The sequence below is a fragment of the Oncorhynchus clarkii genome, chromosome 17 (assembly GCF_045791955.1).
Source record: "Oncorhynchus clarkii lewisi isolate Uvic-CL-2024 chromosome 17, UVic_Ocla_1.0, whole genome shotgun sequence".
Classification (NCBI taxonomy): domain Eukaryota; kingdom Metazoa; phylum Chordata; class Actinopteri; order Salmoniformes; family Salmonidae; genus Oncorhynchus; species Oncorhynchus clarkii.
Window position 1 is genome coordinate 25,071,520 of NC_092163.1, and position 18,675 is coordinate 25,090,194.

Here is an 18,675-nt window from a genome sequence, read left to right on the forward strand (position 1 = left end):
TGATCTTTGGAACATCTTAATTTGAAAAAGTATAATAAATCCATGTAATATAGCATACACCTTCACAATAAATCCATTATTTATTTTGGACAGAAGCATGATATGAAGCATGATATGAAGAAACATTAGTCTATTTTAGAAGAACAGAATAGCATACACTGATATATCCTTATGTTAGGTCCTGATCTGGCCATGCCAAATGGCTGTGGGCTACACTTGTCACGCCCTGATCTTTTTCACCTGTCTTGTCTCCATCCCCCTCCCGGTGTCATCCAACTTCCCCATTATCCCCTGTGTATTTATACCTGTGTTCTCTGTTTGTCTTTTGCCAGTTCGCTTTGTCCATAGGACCTACCAGCGTTTTGTTTCCCTGCTCACGCCTGTTCCTTGCGCCTGTTTTCTAGTTTCCCGGTTCTGAACATTCTGCCTGCCCTGACCCTGAGCCTGCCTGTCGTCCTGTACCTTTGCCCAACTACTCTGGTTTACCGACCTCTGCCTGACCTGACCCTGAGCCCGCCTGCTGTTCCGGTGCCTTACACCCTCTCTGGATTATTGACCCCTGCCTGCATTGACCTGTCGCTTGCCTGCCCCTGTTTAAAGTTTTGTTTCTTTTGTTTCTTCAACACTGTCTCCACCTGAGTCATACCTTAAAACGTGATAACACTAGTTCATTTAGCAGACAGCAGATTTTCTTAGAATTTGGTGACATTATTTTATAGTATGAAGAATACAATAGAACAAAGCTGAATAAATTATAAATATTTTCTCCAAACGATTTGAGGGAGTGCACACATGAGGCTATTCTGTGTTAAGCGGTTAACAAACAAATATGTACTCCTATATGCTTAATTTAGAGTTATTAATGTAACTTTAGTTGTTCTACAAACGTTGGGCTATATGTTTAGATTTTTCCCCCCACAATTTGGCTGACGCAACAGATCAGAACATTTAGCTTAAAATGTTGATAAACTATTCGGCTATTTCTTCACATTATGAGCGCAGAAATGTGCACATGGCAGTAGGCTATAAGCACGATTGTTCCATTAGCGGAAAACACCATGATAAAAAAAATGCAAATTATTAAATGTGCATTTTTATGGTGAAATGATATTTCCCAAACTTGCAACTCATGCGCTGTTAATGTATGCCAGTTAGGCTCAAAACCCCTTGTAAAGCGGATTAATGTAATTCATTTTAAGAAGTTATTTGGCCACTTTAATTGTGATACAAACCTTATCAAAACATATAGGCCTATGTGCTAGGCTACATGAGGTGTGTTACTATTATTAGAAAGAAAAGGCAGTGTCTTATGCTGGGCATCATTCACAAGTGATAGGCTAATATTGTCACCCATCAGACTATTCTTGATTTAATCTTGTCTTTACATATACTAAATCATATATGTGTGAAATGTGTCTTTATTTAGAATTGACCATTATCATGCACCGGTCTCGAAACAGGGGCAGTGGGAAATCTATGCACTTAAATAGCGAATGGAGGATGCGTTTCCCGTGGTTCATTTTCATGCCAGTCAGGTAGACTACACTCCAGTTGTAAAGATAAACAATGTGCTTAATATTAGAATGTTGAGAATTAAATATAGTAGGACTAGCCTTTACAAAGCTGATGGGATCCTGCTCTTTTTAGTAGAGGCCATCACTCTGTTTTCTCACGCAACTGCATAGCCTATAGAAATGTTGCTCAACATGAGCTCATGAGGTCTCATGGAGTGTTTGATTAGATTTTTGAAGACATTTGCATTAATGTCAGAGTGCTTATATGGACAATAGAGTGATGAGTAACAGGCAGTTAGCAAGTAGGCTACTAATGACCATAAGCAGCATCAGAGCTTGGAGAAGCCTAATTACCGTGACTAAACATTCACGTGGAATTTGACTGCAATAATGACCGCCAGTGTGGCGGGAATATGGTCACCGCAACAGCCCTAACTGCTACACTTACATCTGCAGTGGTGAGTCTTGCTCCGGTAAAGGCTCTGGCGAAGGGGGTTTTCGCATTCTTTCTTCTTCCTCTTGCTGTCTTCTCACTTCCAATAACTCCAACTGGAAGAACAAGACACAACGGAATCTCAGTTACATTTTACCACCTTAATCTGAGTAAATTATCCTGGCAATGTCACCTTCAAAGAGTGATGGGTCACACTTCAATTCTAATGTTTGCTATTTACCTGGGACTTAAAGACGTGAAAAATGGCAGCTAATTTAATTAACTAATGATTACATTGTAGTTTCTTTGGGATTCATGGGAACATGCAAAACTTTGTAACAATTATTACCAATTATGTTGTATTCTTTGAACGAACCAGATTATTACTCCATAATTTTTCATTAAATGCTGGATAAATACTGTACTGACATGCAGTTAACATGCAGTTAGCACTAGGTGTCAATGTTAGTACGTGAACTTAAATAATTGACGAGCAAAAGATAACATTGTTTAGTGAACAGCTTTCTTATGGAAACCTTATGAGCATTACAAATACTCACTGGAATAAGACTGAAAATGTAACTGTCTATGAGTAAGACTAATGCCTCTCAGTAAGAATCGTTTAACCTAAAGATTTGTGACACATGTGACAGGAACATTGCAACCCGCCAAAACACTCACCGTAGTCAACCTCTCCAGTGCTGAGAAGCGCTCCTCCCAAGTGGCGGCCGACTTCTCGAATGCCTCGTGCCTCTTGATCAGTTTCTCCACCTCGTCCACGCTCTGCCCCAACTCCCGGCCGAATAGGTATGGTTCCTGTCCCAGCAGCCACGCCTCTGCCACCCCTGCATCCCTCCCAAACTGGTGAACTTCCAAAACTAGACCATACAGAACAAAGAGAAGAAAGTCAGCAGGGAAAACTGAAAGAGAGAAGGCCCAACTGCAATTGTTTCATTCCAATGGTGTAGCTAACTTATGCCTCTGGCATGTGGGAATGGGTAACCTGAGCATTCATGACTAATATCACCCCTCCCCAAACAGAAACACTCACTGTTCACTTTAGCCCACATGCATTAGTTATCAGCAGAGCGAATGTGGTCTCAGAGCATTTCATATTATTCTGTACGTAAATCTGAGACCCTCCATTTAGTATATGGTATACATTAATATGTCGATATCCATCATCAACAAATTACTATTTTGTATGATGTGTTCCGAATTGAAATTCATACAATATATTCTGAATTAGGAAAACACACAATATGTTATGAATTGCAATTATTACAGGACGTTACGATTTTGCAAAACGTACAATATGTTACGAATTTGCTAAACATATACAGTACATTCGGAAAGTATTCAGAACCCATGACTTTTTCCACATTTTGTTACGTTACAGCCTTATACTAAAATGTATAAAATAACTTTTTTCCCTCATCAATCTATACATAATACCCCATAATGACAAAGCGAAAACAGGTTTTTAGAATTTTTTGCAAATGTATTAAAAATAAAAAACAGAAATACATTATTTACATAAGTATTCAGACCATTTGCTATGAGACTTGAAATTGAGCTCAGGTGCATCCTGTTTCTATAGATCACACTTGAAATGTTTCTACAACTTGATTGGAGTCCACCTGTGATAAATTAAATTGATTGGACCCGATTTGGAAAGACACACACTTGTCTATATCTCGTCCCACAGTTGACAGTGCATGTCAGATTAAAAACCAAGCTATGAAGTTGAAGGAATTGTCCGTAGAGCTCCGAGACAGGATTCTGTCGAGGCACAGATCTGGGGAAGGGTGCCAAATACATTGTGCAGCACTCAAGGTCCCCACACTGGCCTCCATCATTCTTACATGGAAGAAGTTTGGAACCACCAAGACTCTTCCTAGAACTGGCTGCCTGGTCAAACTGAGCAATCGGGAGAGAAGGGCCTTGGTCAGGGAGGTGACCAAGAACCCGAGCTCTAGAGTTCCTCTGTTGAGATGGGAGAACCTTACAGAAGGACAACCATCTCTGCAGCACTCCACCAATCGAGGCCTTTATGGTAGAGTGGCCAGATGGAAGCCACTCCTCAGTAAAAGGCACATGACAGCCTGCTTGGAGTTTGCCAAAAGGCACCTAAAGGACTATCAGACCATGAGAAACAAGATTCTCTTGTCTGATGAAACCAATATTTAACTCTTTGGCCTGAATGCCAAGAATCATGCCTGGAGATAACCTGGCACCATCCCTACGGTGAAGCATGGTGGTGGCAGGATCATGCTGTGGGGATGTTTTTCAGCAGCAGGGAGGGAAATTAGTCAGGGTTGAGGGAAAGATCCTTGATGAAAACCTGCTCCAGAGCACTCAGACTGGGGCGCAGGTTCACCTTTCAACAGGACAGCGATCCTAAGCACACAGCCAAGACAATCCAGGAGTGGGACAAGTCTCTGAATGTCCTCGAGTGTCCCAGCCAAAGCCCGGACTTGAACCCGATCAAACATCTCTGGAGAGACCTGAAAATAGCTGTGCAGCGTCGCTCCCCATCCAACCTGACAGAGCTTGAGAGGATCTGGAGAGAAGAACTCCCCAAATACAGCTGTGCCAAGCTTGTAGCGTCATACCCAATAAGACCCGAGGCTGTAATTGCTGCCAAAGGTGCTTCAACAAAGTACTGAGTAAAGGGTCTGACTACTTATGTAAATGTGATTTTTCCTTTTTTTTATTTTTTATTAATTAAAATAAATAAATAAAAATTTTGCTTTGTCATTATGGTTATTGTTTGTAGATTGATGTGGGGGAAAAACAATTTAATACATTTTAGAATAAGGCTGTAAAGTAACAAAATGTGGAAAAAGTCACTGGATCTGAATACTTTCCGAATGCACTGTATATGTTAAGAATTCTAATTTGTTGTGGCTAATGTTAGGTAGGTGGCAAACTATAACGTTAGCTAGCACTAGGGGTTAGGGTTAGGGGATAAGGTTAGGAATAAGGTTAAGATTTAAAGGGTTACGGTTAGGGTTATCTAAAAGGGTTAAGATTAGGGGAAGGGTTAGCTAAAAATTAGTAAGAAGTTGCAAAGTTGCTAATTGGCTAAAACGCTAAAGTTGTTTGTGATGAAATTCGAACACACAACCGTTGCTAGACATTCGCGTTATATGCCTACACATCCACCTTGACCAACCACACTCCTTTCATTTTTGTCTTACGTAACCTTATATCGTATGTAACCATACCAAGCGTACCATATCATACTAATTTGAGTGTCACGGATTTACATTTACTATGTTATGTCTAGTCTATGAGACCAGTCTGGCAGAGGACATGGGGCAAATAGAGGGGGCCAGATTGATCAAAGTACACATAAGCGCACCAAGGTTGTCTTCATTAGGGCACGTAAAGGTAAAAACTTGTAAAATAAATGTTCAACTGAAAATTCAATTGAGCCTTTCTGATTGGTCCAGGTCTTTTCTCTTCTGTTTGATGTCTAATGAACACAACCCAGCTCTACGCATGGCCAACACTTCAGGGACAGTTTCTCATTATCACATTCCAAGGTATGCATAGTAACAAAATGAAACAGTCTTCCAGAGGGACAACGAAGGATTGTTCACGACGTTTGTGCAATGGATCTGTCTAATAATCATATTCTAAATACTACAGCAGTACTGCACCGAGCACACCAAGTCATTTTAATGTGAACAATTGGGTAATATTTGGTTGAGACGCTGATCAATTAGATTACAACCTACATTCACCCACTCAGAAAGAAAGCCAAAAGTTTGTTGAATTCCCAATGTGTTATCTTATTACTATGCTTTCAACCATCTAAAAGCACAACCAAATTCCAATGGAAAAACTATTTCTGACTTTTGGTTTCATTGTCACCTAGATAGGTTATCATTGTGTTTTCAACCGTTTATAAGCGCAATGAAGTTCCAATGAGATATTTAGATATTTCAGATATTTAGTTTATGTACGACTAAATGTGTGATCTCTGTGCTTCACATAATAGCACAACAAAATGACCAGAACTCAAATCAAATCAAACTTTTGTCACAAGCGCTGAATACAACAAGTGTAGACCTTACTGTGAAATGCTTACTTACAAGCACTTAACCAACAGTGCAGTTCAAGAAAGAGTTAAGAAAATATTTACCAAATAAACTAAAGTAAGTACCGATTTGCTGTTGAGACTGCATTAAAAGTACATGGTGCAAGTGATCAATGTGGTTGCAGATTCTGCATAGAATATTATAGCAATAGCGAAGACCTCCACAGACCTGCAAACTTTGCATGCTAATTTTGAACAGGCACGCTTTCTATGATTAGGGGCTCCCGAGTGGCGCAGCGGTCTAAGGCACTGCATCTCAGTGCTAGAAGCGTCACTACAGACACCCTGGTTCGAATCCATGCTGTATCACAATCAGCCCGTGATTGGGAGTCCCCATAGGGTGGCACACAATTGGCCCAGCGTCGTCTGGGTTTGGCCGGTATAGGCCCTCACTGTAAATAAGAATTTGTTCTTAACTGGTTTGCCTAGTTAAATAAAAATAAAAACATAAGAAAACATTTATAGTTACAGTAACCCCAAAACGTAGCCATGGATGTTTTACTCATTAAGGTTGAATGAATAAATAGTGTTAAATTAGTTTGTAAGATATCCTTCACTTCAGGGTAATTACTGTATTACAAAAATTTATGTTGAATTGTGTTTGGTTGTCAATGTAATCAAATACACTGTATCAACATTTGAAGATCTACTTGGTTAGTATCTACAGATTGGATACTTCCATATTTATTTTATTATTTATTTGACTTTTTTTTTTACCTGGTTAAAATCTAATTTTCAAGAGAGGCCTGGCCAAAATACCAGCACATACAATTTCATAGAGACACATTGACGTTAGATTTCCCCCTCAAAACAACAGTTTACGTTAAAGATTATTTACAAATCCAATGTATTTTACACATAGATTTCATGCAATGATGTGTATAAACCCTGGAATGGTGATTCTATGTAAAATGTCAATGTGAGGCTTTGAAGCCGTCGGGCTCCATAGGAATGAATGTAAGTCTACATTATTTCAAAAAAATGGACACATTTACATGTATTTAAGTATGACTTTGTTGTGGCGACAGTACCATTAGTCCTCTCCCCCAAAAATGTTAAGAAATATGTTTATGTATTTTTTATATAAATATATTTTTTTCATGTTCAGTTCACAAAATACTTTTTTAAAGTAAGCATTAAAGGTGACTGTATGATAATATACTTGTCAAAAATGAATGTAGACATACAAAAATGGATTTCTATAGCTTCCAAAAAAAGGAAGAGTACCAAGATGGCTGCTCGGGGGCTTCAAAACAGTGCCCTGTCAGTCATCTAGGGTTAATACATATAATGAATTGCGTGTCACAATACATTGACAAATTACGTTGAAATAACGTTGATTGAACCAGTTTGTGCCCAGTGGGACTGGATATGCCCAACTAGTGACAAGATTCCATCCAATAGCATGTGTGAAAGTATGAACAAAAACCCTTACTCAGTCTTAACCACTCCCGTCGGTCCTCCCACTTGTCAATCATGTCTTTCCTCTTGTCCATCAGCTGTAGTAACTTATCTTTGATCTAAACAGAGGACATAGCAGTGAATACTTATATTTTAGCATGGGGTATCATCACATACAAACAATGCAATACACTAAAACCTGAAGAGGCTACAATGCAGTATGGTCATTCCACAAAATTAGTGCCTTTAATATTTTAAGTAGAAATGATGCACCAATATTGAATTATAAAAGCCTGAAGTGCCCTTTTAATAAATAAGATTTTTATGTGAATAAAGAAGATTCCGAATTTTTACATCCATCTGTGCACCCTCTGTGACTTCTAGGAAGAGTTTAACCCACTTCACCCCAACATTTCTCCAGGTGAAATCAAAATATTATTTTCACATCTCAAAAGGCACCAAAATAGTGGAATGACCCAGTAACATAGGGCTGTCAAAATAATTTCCCCAAATGGACCATTTAAGTGCTGGCAAAACAAAATGGTGAAAGCTCATCATTAGGGTGGCTTTCACCTGGTCAGGTCATTCAGACCAGTGCAAAGAAAGAAAGGAGACGAGGACATATTTCAATTGAGAAAGAGCAGTGGTCCGCAAATGGCTCATGGGCTGACCTGCAGTAGCATAGCATTGGTTTGGCTATGGAACTTACCTCCTCTGATGCATAGTGCTTTCTGGCTAGCAGAGACTTGCCCAACTCAATGCAGGCGGTGAAGCTGTCATTGCGGGCGTCGATCTCAGCCTTGATACCCTGGTGGTTGTTCATCAACAACTCCACCGAGGACACGTCCCTGTGTAGAGAAAGGAAAACATGCACGCACGCACGCACACACACACACACACACACACACACACACACACACACACACACACACACACACACATCAGGATATTAGTATACGAACCTAAGATTGGAATAGGAATTTCAGTTTACTGAATTGAAATGGAACTGACCCCAACCTAACTAAGTACAAGAGTAATTTACCTTGGATTCTCCTGGGCTTCGATGAGACGGATGACGTCCTCCATCCACAGCATGAGGTCGCGCACCATGCTGAAGAAGCGGAATTTGTCACCCGTGTCCAGGAGGTGGACCCTGCGGCCATCGCAGGCCTCCAGCAGGGTATTCCAGGCCTCCAGCACCTCACTCTCCCTCCGCTGGATGTCATCTGCCTTGTCGCCGGCATAGGCCGACTGGAGGCGGACGGCGTCCTCCTGCAGCTGCCTCACCTGAAGGTCCGAGCACAAGTCCCTTTAATGCATTTTATTCTATAATTACACTACCTTCCAGTGCCTGGTATCTACATGAAATTACAGGCTATGTGTAATTAACAGGTTAATAATTACTAGCAATGTGAACCGATATGGAAAATCTATATTTATAGTGGTAAAAAATTCAGAGACAGGATTCTGAATAACATTGCAACTGTGTGATTGTTTCATATTCTGTTCATTTCCATTGCTTTGTGAAGCTCAGACAACTGCTTGCTGATTGCCTATTGGGCTTGCCATCTGGGGGCCAGTTTGAATACAATGGGAAGCCAGTTGGTGACCCATCAGCAGGCAGTTAATTACAGCTCATTCGGAAAGTATTCAGACCCCTTGACTTTTTCCACATTTCGTTATGTTACAGCCTTATTCTAACATTTATTCAATAAAACATTTTCCTCATCAGGCGAGACACAATACCCCATAATAACGAAGAAAAAACAGATTTTTTAAAACATTTTTTAAAACTTATTAAAAACAAAAAACTGAAATACTTTATCTACATAAGTATTCAGACCCTTTGCTATGAGACTCAAAATTGAGCTCAGGTGCACCCTGTTTCCATTGATCAACTTGATTGGAGTACACCTGTGGTAAATTCAATTGATTGAACATGATTTGGAAAGGCACACAACTGTCTATATAAGGTTCCACAGTTGACAGTGCATGTCAGAGCAGCAACCAAGCCATGAGATTTGTCCGTAAAATAATTGTGTGTAGAGCTCCGAGACAGGATTGTGTCGAGGCACAGATCTGGGGAAGGGTACCAAAAAATTTCTGTAGCATTGAATGTCCCCAAGAACACAGTGGCCTCCATCATTCTTAAATGGAAGACGTTTAGAACCACCAAGACTCTTCCTAGAGTTGGCCGCCCGGCCAAACTGAGCAATAAGACGGAGAAAAGACTTGGTCAGGGAGGTGACCAAGAACCCGTTTGTCACTCTGACAGAGCTCCAGAGTTCCTCTGTGCAGATAGGACAACCTTCCAGAAGGACAACCATCTCTGCAGCACTCCACCAATCAAACCTTCATGGTGAGTGGCCAGACGGAAGCCACTCCACAGTAAAAGGAACATGACAGCCCGCTTGGAGTTTTCCAAAAGGCACCTAAAGACTCTGATGAAACCAAGATTGAACACTTTGGCCTGAATGCCAAGCATCACTTCTGGAGGAAACTTGCCACCATCCCTATGGTGAAGCATGGTGGTGGCAGCATCATGCTGTGGGGATGTTTTTCAGTGGCAGGGACTGGGAGACCATTCAGGATCAAGGGAACGATGAACGGAGCAAAGTACAGAAATCCTTGATGAAACCCTGCTCCAGAGCACTCAGGACCACAGACTGGGGCGCAGGTTCACCTTCCAACAGGACAACGAGCCTAAGCACACAGCCAAGACAATGCAGGAGTGACTTCGGGACAAGTCTCTGAATGTCCTTGAGTGGCCCAGCCAGAACCCGGACTTATCTAAACATCTCTGGAGAGACCTGAAAATAGATGTGCAGCGACGCTCCCCATGCAACCTGACAGAGCTTGAGAGGATCTGCAGAGAAGAATGGGAGAAACTCCCCAAATACAGGTGTGCCATGCTTGTAGCGTCATACCCAAGAAGACTCAAGACTGTAATCGCTGCCAAAGGTGCTTCAACAAAGTACTGAGTAGAGGGTCATATTTCCGTTTTCTAAAAACCTGTTTTTGCTTTGTCATTATGGGGTATTGTGAGTAGATTGATGAGGCGAAAAAAAACTATTGAATCCATTTTAGAATTAGGCTGTAACGTAGCAAAACGTGGAAAAAGTCTGAATACTTTCCAAAAGCACTGTATGCTAAGTTGAGAGCCTGTGAGAGTGTTTTGTGTCTGCAAGAACAGTCATGTGTCCTCTTTTACGTAATAGTGTAAGTTATCAATATCAATATCATATTGCATTATCGATATTGGTGCCCACCACTAATAATAACATGAGATTTCAGTGCAGTGATCTGGTGCAGTGAGCTACAGGGAGATATTAGCTATGTATCGACCTGTGTTCCCAGGGCCTGGATGTCATGCTCGAAGGTGGTGTGCATCCTCTGCAGTGTCTCCACTGTGTTCTGGTCACGTCCCACCTCCTCTGGAAGTTTCTTGTGTTTGTCCAGGATGCGGCTCAGGATCTCCTTGGCGTCATGGTAGAACTTGTGCAGCTCGTAGGAGGCGGCCAGGATCTGCGTGCGCGTGTCTATAAGTTCCAGCAGGTCAGCCCAGGCCTCGTTGAGTCCATCCTTCCACTCGGCCACCGTGGCGGCATCTGCGTGGCCCGCATTTATCAGCTCATCGGCCAGGCGGTTGACGGTATCCACACGCTCCTGGCCGATATTGCCTGTGTCGCGCGCAAACTCCCGGAAGCGCTCCTGGAGCATCTGTGGATGGATAGATGGATGGAGAGGGGGAGAATGAGGACCTTTAACACAAATATATATTGTACTGCCCTGTCTTACTTACTAAAAGGTAATGGTGGTATCAAATGGACAGTACTGAAATCAGTCTATGGCCACGTTACAGACCGTTTGCAAAGCAGTCACACACCAAAGCACACAACATCTGAAAAATATTAAACATGTCAACTATATCAATATGATATATTTAGATATGATGCCCAACTACACTTTAGATGATGTGTCATTCAGTTATTGGTACATTTCCTCCCTGACAGCACCAGGAGTGAGAGGGTAGGGTTTGAAGTCAGGTGGCATTGCTTACGGTGACATGCTCGTAGTCCTGTCCCAGCTCATGAGATCCGGCCACCACCTCCCGCTCGGCAATCCACTGCTCCAAGTCGTCAACCTCGCGGTTGAGCTGGAACAGGCGGAACCGCTCATCCAGTTTGCCCCGCCTCTCCTCAGACAGGTCCTTCATTCCGGCATAGAGCTTGTCCACCTGAGACTGACGCATGCCTATCCTCTCACTGCCCACACAAACAGAAATCAAGAGTTCAATGATCAGTGGATGGGGTTAACAAGAGTAATCTTTTTTTGTTTTTTTGCAAAAAAAACATTCTTGTTCCAACACTAACACCCATGATCAAACTAATACACTAGTCATGGTCTGAAATCAAGGCTTTCGTTAGTGAAATCAGGTCTGTTAGGGTTAAGCTGAAACAACAAAAATGCATACACACCACACTCTGGTCTACTGAATGCTCCACTCATGCAAAATACTTTTTCTAGATCGGACATTCATATTCAGGTCAACGTTCCTTGACTGGCGGCAATATTAAGTGAAGTTCTATTTCAATGGCTTCACTCTAGGCTCTCTCACTGACCTCTCTGGATGTCCTGCAGCTGTCAGGCCTCTGCTGGTCTTGGAGAGCTGATGGACTGTCTCAGCGTAGTCCTCCACCGACTGCTCCACAATCTGGTGCTTCTTCAGCATGGCTACGGAGCTCTGCTCATCCTAAGAGGGAAATACACTTGTTTTTAGCACTTTTGTGAATTCTATTCTATAGAATAAATATCAGTACAGGGCACACACACACAGACACAGACACAGACCCACACACACACAGACACAGACACAGACACACAGACACACACACACACACAATAACACAATAACACCCTAGTACCTTGGCCTTCTCCTCAGACATCATGTACAACTCCTGCTCGCTCATCCAGGCCTCAGCCTCAGCGGCATCAAAGTAGTACTTCTGTGCATTGTGGGCCTCCTCCAGTCGGACGTGACGCTTCTCCGTCTCCTCAATCATCAGGCCCCACAGCTGTTGCAAGTCGGCCAGGCGCTGGCGGATGGCCTCCACGGCAAGGCTGTCCTCCATCAGCAGGCTCTCGCTCCGTTCGAAAATGTCATCGAAGCGGGGCTGGTGTCCCTGGATCTCCTTCTGCAAGGTCTTAAAAGGGGACACAGTACAAAATTAATTTCCATGGAAATGTGCAATAAAAGTAATGTCAGCAATACATTAAAATACTAGATACACAAAGCCAAGAGTACAATACTTTAGATACACTTCATTAAGTAAGTAAGCCTTGTCTAAACGGTCAGGAGCCCTATTTCTGTAGTGTACACCCCTTGGAGAGGACACCAATCTGTCGTAGTCTATATCTCAATTAAAACTCAATAAGAGAGTGATACTCTTTGCTATGTATGATACCATTCAATACATTTGTTTAAATGACTTGGTAGGAATATGATAACAGATTTATATAGGCACTAACTTATCACCTAAACGATCAGCCTCATTGCTTTTAAAAGTTGTGTTGATGCGAGTGGTTGTATTAGCTTGGGCTCTATCGCATCGCACAAATGTCCCAGAGTATGTTTGGAATATTTATTTATTGCACAGAAGGACAAGTTGACCAATAGAATATGTTAACCTTTGTACTATAGTAGATTGACATAGGCTAGTGATTTTGTTGTTGGTTAGGTCTACTCATCTTGTTGGCTGACGAAAAGTAGGCTAAATGTGGACATTTTCAATATGCGCCTCGAAATTTGATAAGAGGGAAGTCCGCAGTTGTGTCCCCGATGTGTCTGTGTTCATTCACTTGTAGCCTACTTCTTAGCTGAAATGCCTGTGAGAAGGACCCGATCACGTGACGGCATTGGCTACAGCTAAGACAGCCATGTGAGTGAGAGGTGCTTCGGAGCACAGCAGCCGGGAGAAGGGAATTATAATTAGTCTATTTTATTCAGCACAATGGCACAACTGCCACTTTGGCCGCAAACGGCATAGATATTTTAGGGGGCATTATGGCCACACAAGGGGGATGCCGCCAGGAAATTTGAGGCCTGGTGAGAATATTATCAATTGTCAAATTATGAAGAGACTGATGATGTGTGTGCAGCTTGCAACTTTTTTCCAATCATCATTAGAGTCCAATCATGCAGCCTTAGAATGCATTAAACATCAACACATATAGCCCAAAGTTTATAACACAACTAAAGTTGCATAAAAAACTCTAAATGAAGCATATAGGACGAGCGGTTTCTCACTGACCTCTCAACTAAAGTTGCATAAATAACTCTAAATTAAGCATATAGGACGAGCGGTTTCTCACTGACCTCTCAACTAAAGTTGCATAAATAACTCTAAATGAAGCATTTAGGACGAGCGGTTTCTTTGTTAACCGCTCAGCACAGAATATCCGCATGTGCTCACTTCCTTTGAAATTGTTTGGAGAAAATATCCTTCTATTATAAAATAATAATAAATAATGCCAGGGAGTCTTAAGCAAATATTGTCTGCTAAATTAACAAGTGTAGCCCACAGCCATTTGGCATTGCCATATCAGGGCCTAACATAAGGACAACTGAGAGAGCATGTTATTCTGTTCTTCTGAAATAGACTACATTTTCTTTATACCATGTTTCTTTAGACCTGTCTAAAATAAATAATGGATTTATTGTAATGCTGTAGGCTATATTAAATTGATTTATTAGACTTTTTAAAATGTATATGTTCCAAAGGTCTGCATCAGTGGTTTGTAGGCTATGCCTGAAAGCCAGGATATCCTAAACGTGTTTATGCTAACTAACGGTCAATTACCAGTAAGCCCGGCAGTTATTTGCTTGACAATCACTGGCTGACAAAATTTCATGAACGCCACAGCCCTAAACACTGACACTAACAATACTAATTTTGCATATAAATAGGCGCATAAACGTATTCACAAAAATAGAAGGGTGCTAAATTTACGCCTAAGTGTGACTTCCTTGTAAAGTGACAGTATATGAGAAAAACCCACATACCTGATTTTTCTTGATAAGCAGTTGAACGGTCTGCAGGTTGTGACCATGATCCGTGGAGGTTGCAATTGGCATCCTCTCTTCGACCCAAAGCTAAAATGGACAAGCCAAATAGATTATTGAGTGCATTGAATGAAAATACCAGAACAAATAAAGCCTCAATAGAACATGTACATGCATGTGCACACACAAAACATACTTTTGTTTTACTAGTCTTGTGGGGACCAAACAGTTGATTTCTATTCAAAATCCTATCTTCCCTAACCCCTAACCCCTAACCTAACGTAGCAGGCGTAAAATAAATGCCTGAAACTAGATCCCCAACATACTGGTCTTGACGAGAATAAAGAAACTGTCGGGGGAGGTTCCCTTCTGTACTGTTCAACCAATCCAGTAAATGTGGAGGAGGAGTTAAGATGGAGTGTCGCCTTGTTAACGTTGCAAAGTCGCATCACAGGTTCTCTTTCCATTTCCCCTGAAAACTGAAATGTCCCCACTTCTCCGAATTTTCCTTGTTTCGGAAAACCAAAAAAACACACACAGTACGCCCCCAATCAACTATCGACTAACTCACAATCTCGTCCTCCACATCGCGGTTGAACTGGTGGATCTCGCGGGAGGCCACCAGGAAGTTCTTTCTCTTCCTCAGCGGGTCCAGCAGCTCTTTGAACTTGTGCTCCACCATTTGTCTCTGGCCATCCACCTCCCCCGTGTCCTTCCCTTCCTGGCTGAGGACCAGCGCCTGGCTCTGCAGCTCCACCACCTCCCTCTGACGGACCTCCACCTGGTTTTCCAATATCTATGGGCCACCAGGGAGAGGGAGGAGAACATTTTTAACACAGCGTTGACCCTAGATGATGTTCCGGGCAGGGCCCAGGCCACTAAGTCCACATCCATGGTTTCTTATCCAAAATTTTCAGATCAGAACAATTGATGCCATACTTATTTTATTGCTTAAAACCAATTGAAGCCAACTTATTTAAATTATTCTTAGTATTATTATTTTCATTAATGAAATGATAATGCCAACATTATTTATCAATTTGGTTACAATGACGCATGCTCCACCATGTACAGTACCTGCTGCTTCTTGAGCAGGATGTTGACGCTGGTCAGGTCTTTGCCATAGTCGTCCGATTGAATCTGGCCCTCCAGGCCACCCAGCCACTTGTCCAGGTCGGCACAGCTCTGTGTAAACAGCTCGGCCTTGTTGGCGTCAAACAGGCACTGGGCCTTGGTCTGGGTGGTGGACTCCAACTCTTCCCACATCTTCTGGAGGGCTGAGAGCTTCTCCTTGACCACCGACTCTGTCTCAGGCTTCTCCAACACCAGCTGCATCCCATCCTGGAGTGGAAAGAATTAGAATCAGAATCACCTTTATTCGCAAAGTACATTTACATGTACCAGGAATTTGAGCTGGTGAAATGGTGCTGCTGTGACTTCCAATAACAAAATATACAGAGAGAAAATGTATGCATAAAATACATACAGTATAAAATCAGGTAGAAAGTAGAAAAGGTCAAGTTTCTGGATAAACTGTGTCTTGCTGAGGTTGTTGAAACACATTTTATGGTAGTGAAATACATTTAGTGGGGTGGGCAGGTACAGTCGGTTAGTTATGGTGGGTAACCCCATGAGTTTTGGAGTGGATATAATAGGGCAGTTAGTGAGTATAAGTTAGTCATAAGCAGTTGGGGAGTTATAGTGGGTACATACACTAAATAGATAGTTTATTAGGTACACCCATCTAGTACCGGGTCGGACCCCATTTGCCTCCAGAACAGCCTGAATCCTTCAGGGCATTCTATAAGGTGTCGGAAATGTTCCACAGGGATGTTGGTCAACGTTGACATCACACAGTTGCTGCAGAATGGACAGTGGTACATTCATGCTGTGAACAGCCCGTTCCATCCCATCCCAAAGATACTCTATTGGGTTGAGGTATGGGATCTGCGCATGTTCCAGCCAATGTTTTTCCACTCCTCAATTTTCCAGTGTAGGTCATCGCATACCCATTGGAGCCACTTCTTGTTTTTAGCTGATAGGAGTGGAACCCGGTGTGGTCATCAGATGCGATAGCCCATCCGTGACAAGGATCGACGAGTTCTGCGTTCTGAGATGCCATTCTGCACACCACTGTTGTACTGCGCCATAATTTGTCTGTTTGTGCCCCACGTGTTAGCTTGCACAATTCTTGGCGTTTCCCCTTTGACCTATCTCAATAGCAAGCAGACTTGATGTTTTTTTGTTTGTCGCACCATTCTCTGTAAACCCTAGACACTATCGTGCGTGAAAAGCCCAGGAGGGTGCCCGTTTCTGAGATACTGGATTTGGTGCGCCTGGCACCAACGATCATATCGCACTAAAAGTCGCTAAGGTCACAAATGTTTCCCAGTCTAACATTCAATCGGACAGTAAGTGAATGCCTTGATGCCTGTCTGCCTGCTTTATATAGCAATCCACGGCCACGTGACAGTGGGGGCGATCAATTTTCGTGAACGGGGCGGTGTATTGATTATAAGAAGTAGAATATTTTTCCTAAAGTAACGCTAAAGGAAATTGAGACAGTTTACTGTTATGTGCTTTGCCTGCACTGAAAAAAATAAAGTTTCTTAAAATGGTTCTTCCTCAGCTCCTAAGGTCCCTTGGAGAATTCTTGCCCTGTAAAAAACCTTAAGTGTGGGGTTGTTGATGTGGCATCTACGGTTCTTCAGAATTCTAAAAGGTTCTTGAAATGTAGATGCCTGCAGATGCATATTGTCCAGTGTTACTAGTGTTGATTTTTTAGTGTACATTTTTTTGTGTTGACACTGTAAAGAGTTAAATTAACACTCAGTGGTGTAAAATAACCCCACTGTTGGTGTTAATAACCAGAGTTGAAAAAAACATGCTAATCATTATCATATTTCCCAGAATGCTCTATTGCAGGTTGATTTTTTAAATAGTTTGTTTCAATATAAATGTTTTTGCATGTACATTGATTTATTAATTAATCGTATGCTATTCAAATATAAAAAACATTCATTTTTCTAAACTATTCAAATCTGTTAATTGGACTTCTTGTACCCGTTACTGAAATTGTTGTTTCAGTCTAGATGTTTAAGATGGTCTCATACCTCAATCTTCCCAACCCTGGAAGTCATTCTGAACGCAGGTTGCGAGTGAATAAACATTTTAAATGTTGGATATCCCCACTCTGGCTGGATTTCAATAGCAATTACACATCACTTTCCAAGCAGGTATAATGTGGCTTGTAGGCCTGATGTGGCCTTTAAATGATGAGCTTCAGGCCACTTGATAATAGTAAAACTAGGCCCTCAAAAGAAAGCCATTTGAAATATGTATTTAATTGTCTTAAAATAATGTAATTTTTAATAACAACATTCACTTAAGAATACTTAAGAGTCTAGATAACTGATCATGTTAATTTCAATTAATCGAAAGTGCTTATTAACTTGTGTTCATTCTAGTTGTCGACCGATTAATCGGAATGGCGGATTAATTAGGGCCGATTTCAAGTTTTCATAACAATCGGAAATTGGTATTTTTGGGCGCCGATTTGCAGATTATAATTTTTTTTTATTTACACCTTTATTTAACTTGGCAAGTCAGTTAAGAACACATTCTTATTTTCAATAACGGCCTAGGAACGGTGGGTTAACTGCCTTGTTCAAGGGCAGAAAGACAGATTTTCACCTTGTCAGCTCGGGGGATCCAATCTTGCAACCGTACAGTTAACTAGTCCAACGCAATAACAACCTGCCTCTCTCTCGTTGCACTCCACAAGGAGACTGCCTGTTACGCATATGCAGTAAGCCAAGGTAAGTTGCTAGCTAGCATTAAACTTATCTTATAAAAAAACAATCAATCATAAAAACTACACATGGTTGATGATATTACTAGATATTATCTTACGTGTCCTGCGTTGCATATAATCTGACTGAGCATACAAGTATCTAAGTATCTGACTGAGCGGTGGTAGGCAGAAGCAGGTGCGTAAACATTCATTCAAACAGCACTCTCGTGCGTTTTGCCAGCATCTCTTCGTTGTGCGTCAAGCATTGCGCTGTTTATGACTTCAAGCCTATCAACTCCCGAGATGAGGCTGGTGTAACCGAAGTGAAATGGCTGGCTAGTTAGCGCACGCTACTCGCTCTGA

General features: G+C 41.7%; 1 protein-coding gene across 3 annotated transcripts in view; it reads right to left on the bottom strand.

Moving 5' to 3' along the window:
• LOC139370603 (spectrin beta chain, non-erythrocytic 1-like) overlaps positions 1-18,675 on the bottom strand; it is an 86,240-nt gene that overhangs the window by 3,714 nt on the left and 63,851 nt on the right. For all 3 annotated transcript variants that reach the window (XM_071110189.1, XM_071110191.1, XM_071110190.1), the window contains 12 exons: positions 15,597-15,860; positions 15,091-15,315; positions 14,520-14,609; positions 12,382-12,660; positions 12,079-12,209; positions 11,517-11,721; positions 10,802-11,176; positions 8,499-8,743; positions 8,166-8,304; positions 7,491-7,575; positions 2,629-2,825; positions 1,963-2,063 (listed from right to left, as the gene is read on the bottom strand). In XM_071110189.1, the coding sequence (XP_070966290.1) occupies positions 1,963-2,063; positions 2,629-2,825; positions 7,491-7,575; positions 8,166-8,304; positions 8,499-8,743; positions 10,802-11,176; positions 11,517-11,721; positions 12,079-12,209; positions 12,382-12,660; positions 14,520-14,609; positions 15,091-15,315; positions 15,597-15,860 (2,336 nt within the window). The remainder of the gene's footprint in view (positions 1-1,962; positions 2,064-2,628; positions 2,826-7,490; positions 7,576-8,165; positions 8,305-8,498; positions 8,744-10,801; positions 11,177-11,516; positions 11,722-12,078; positions 12,210-12,381; positions 12,661-14,519; positions 14,610-15,090; positions 15,316-15,596; positions 15,861-18,675) is intronic.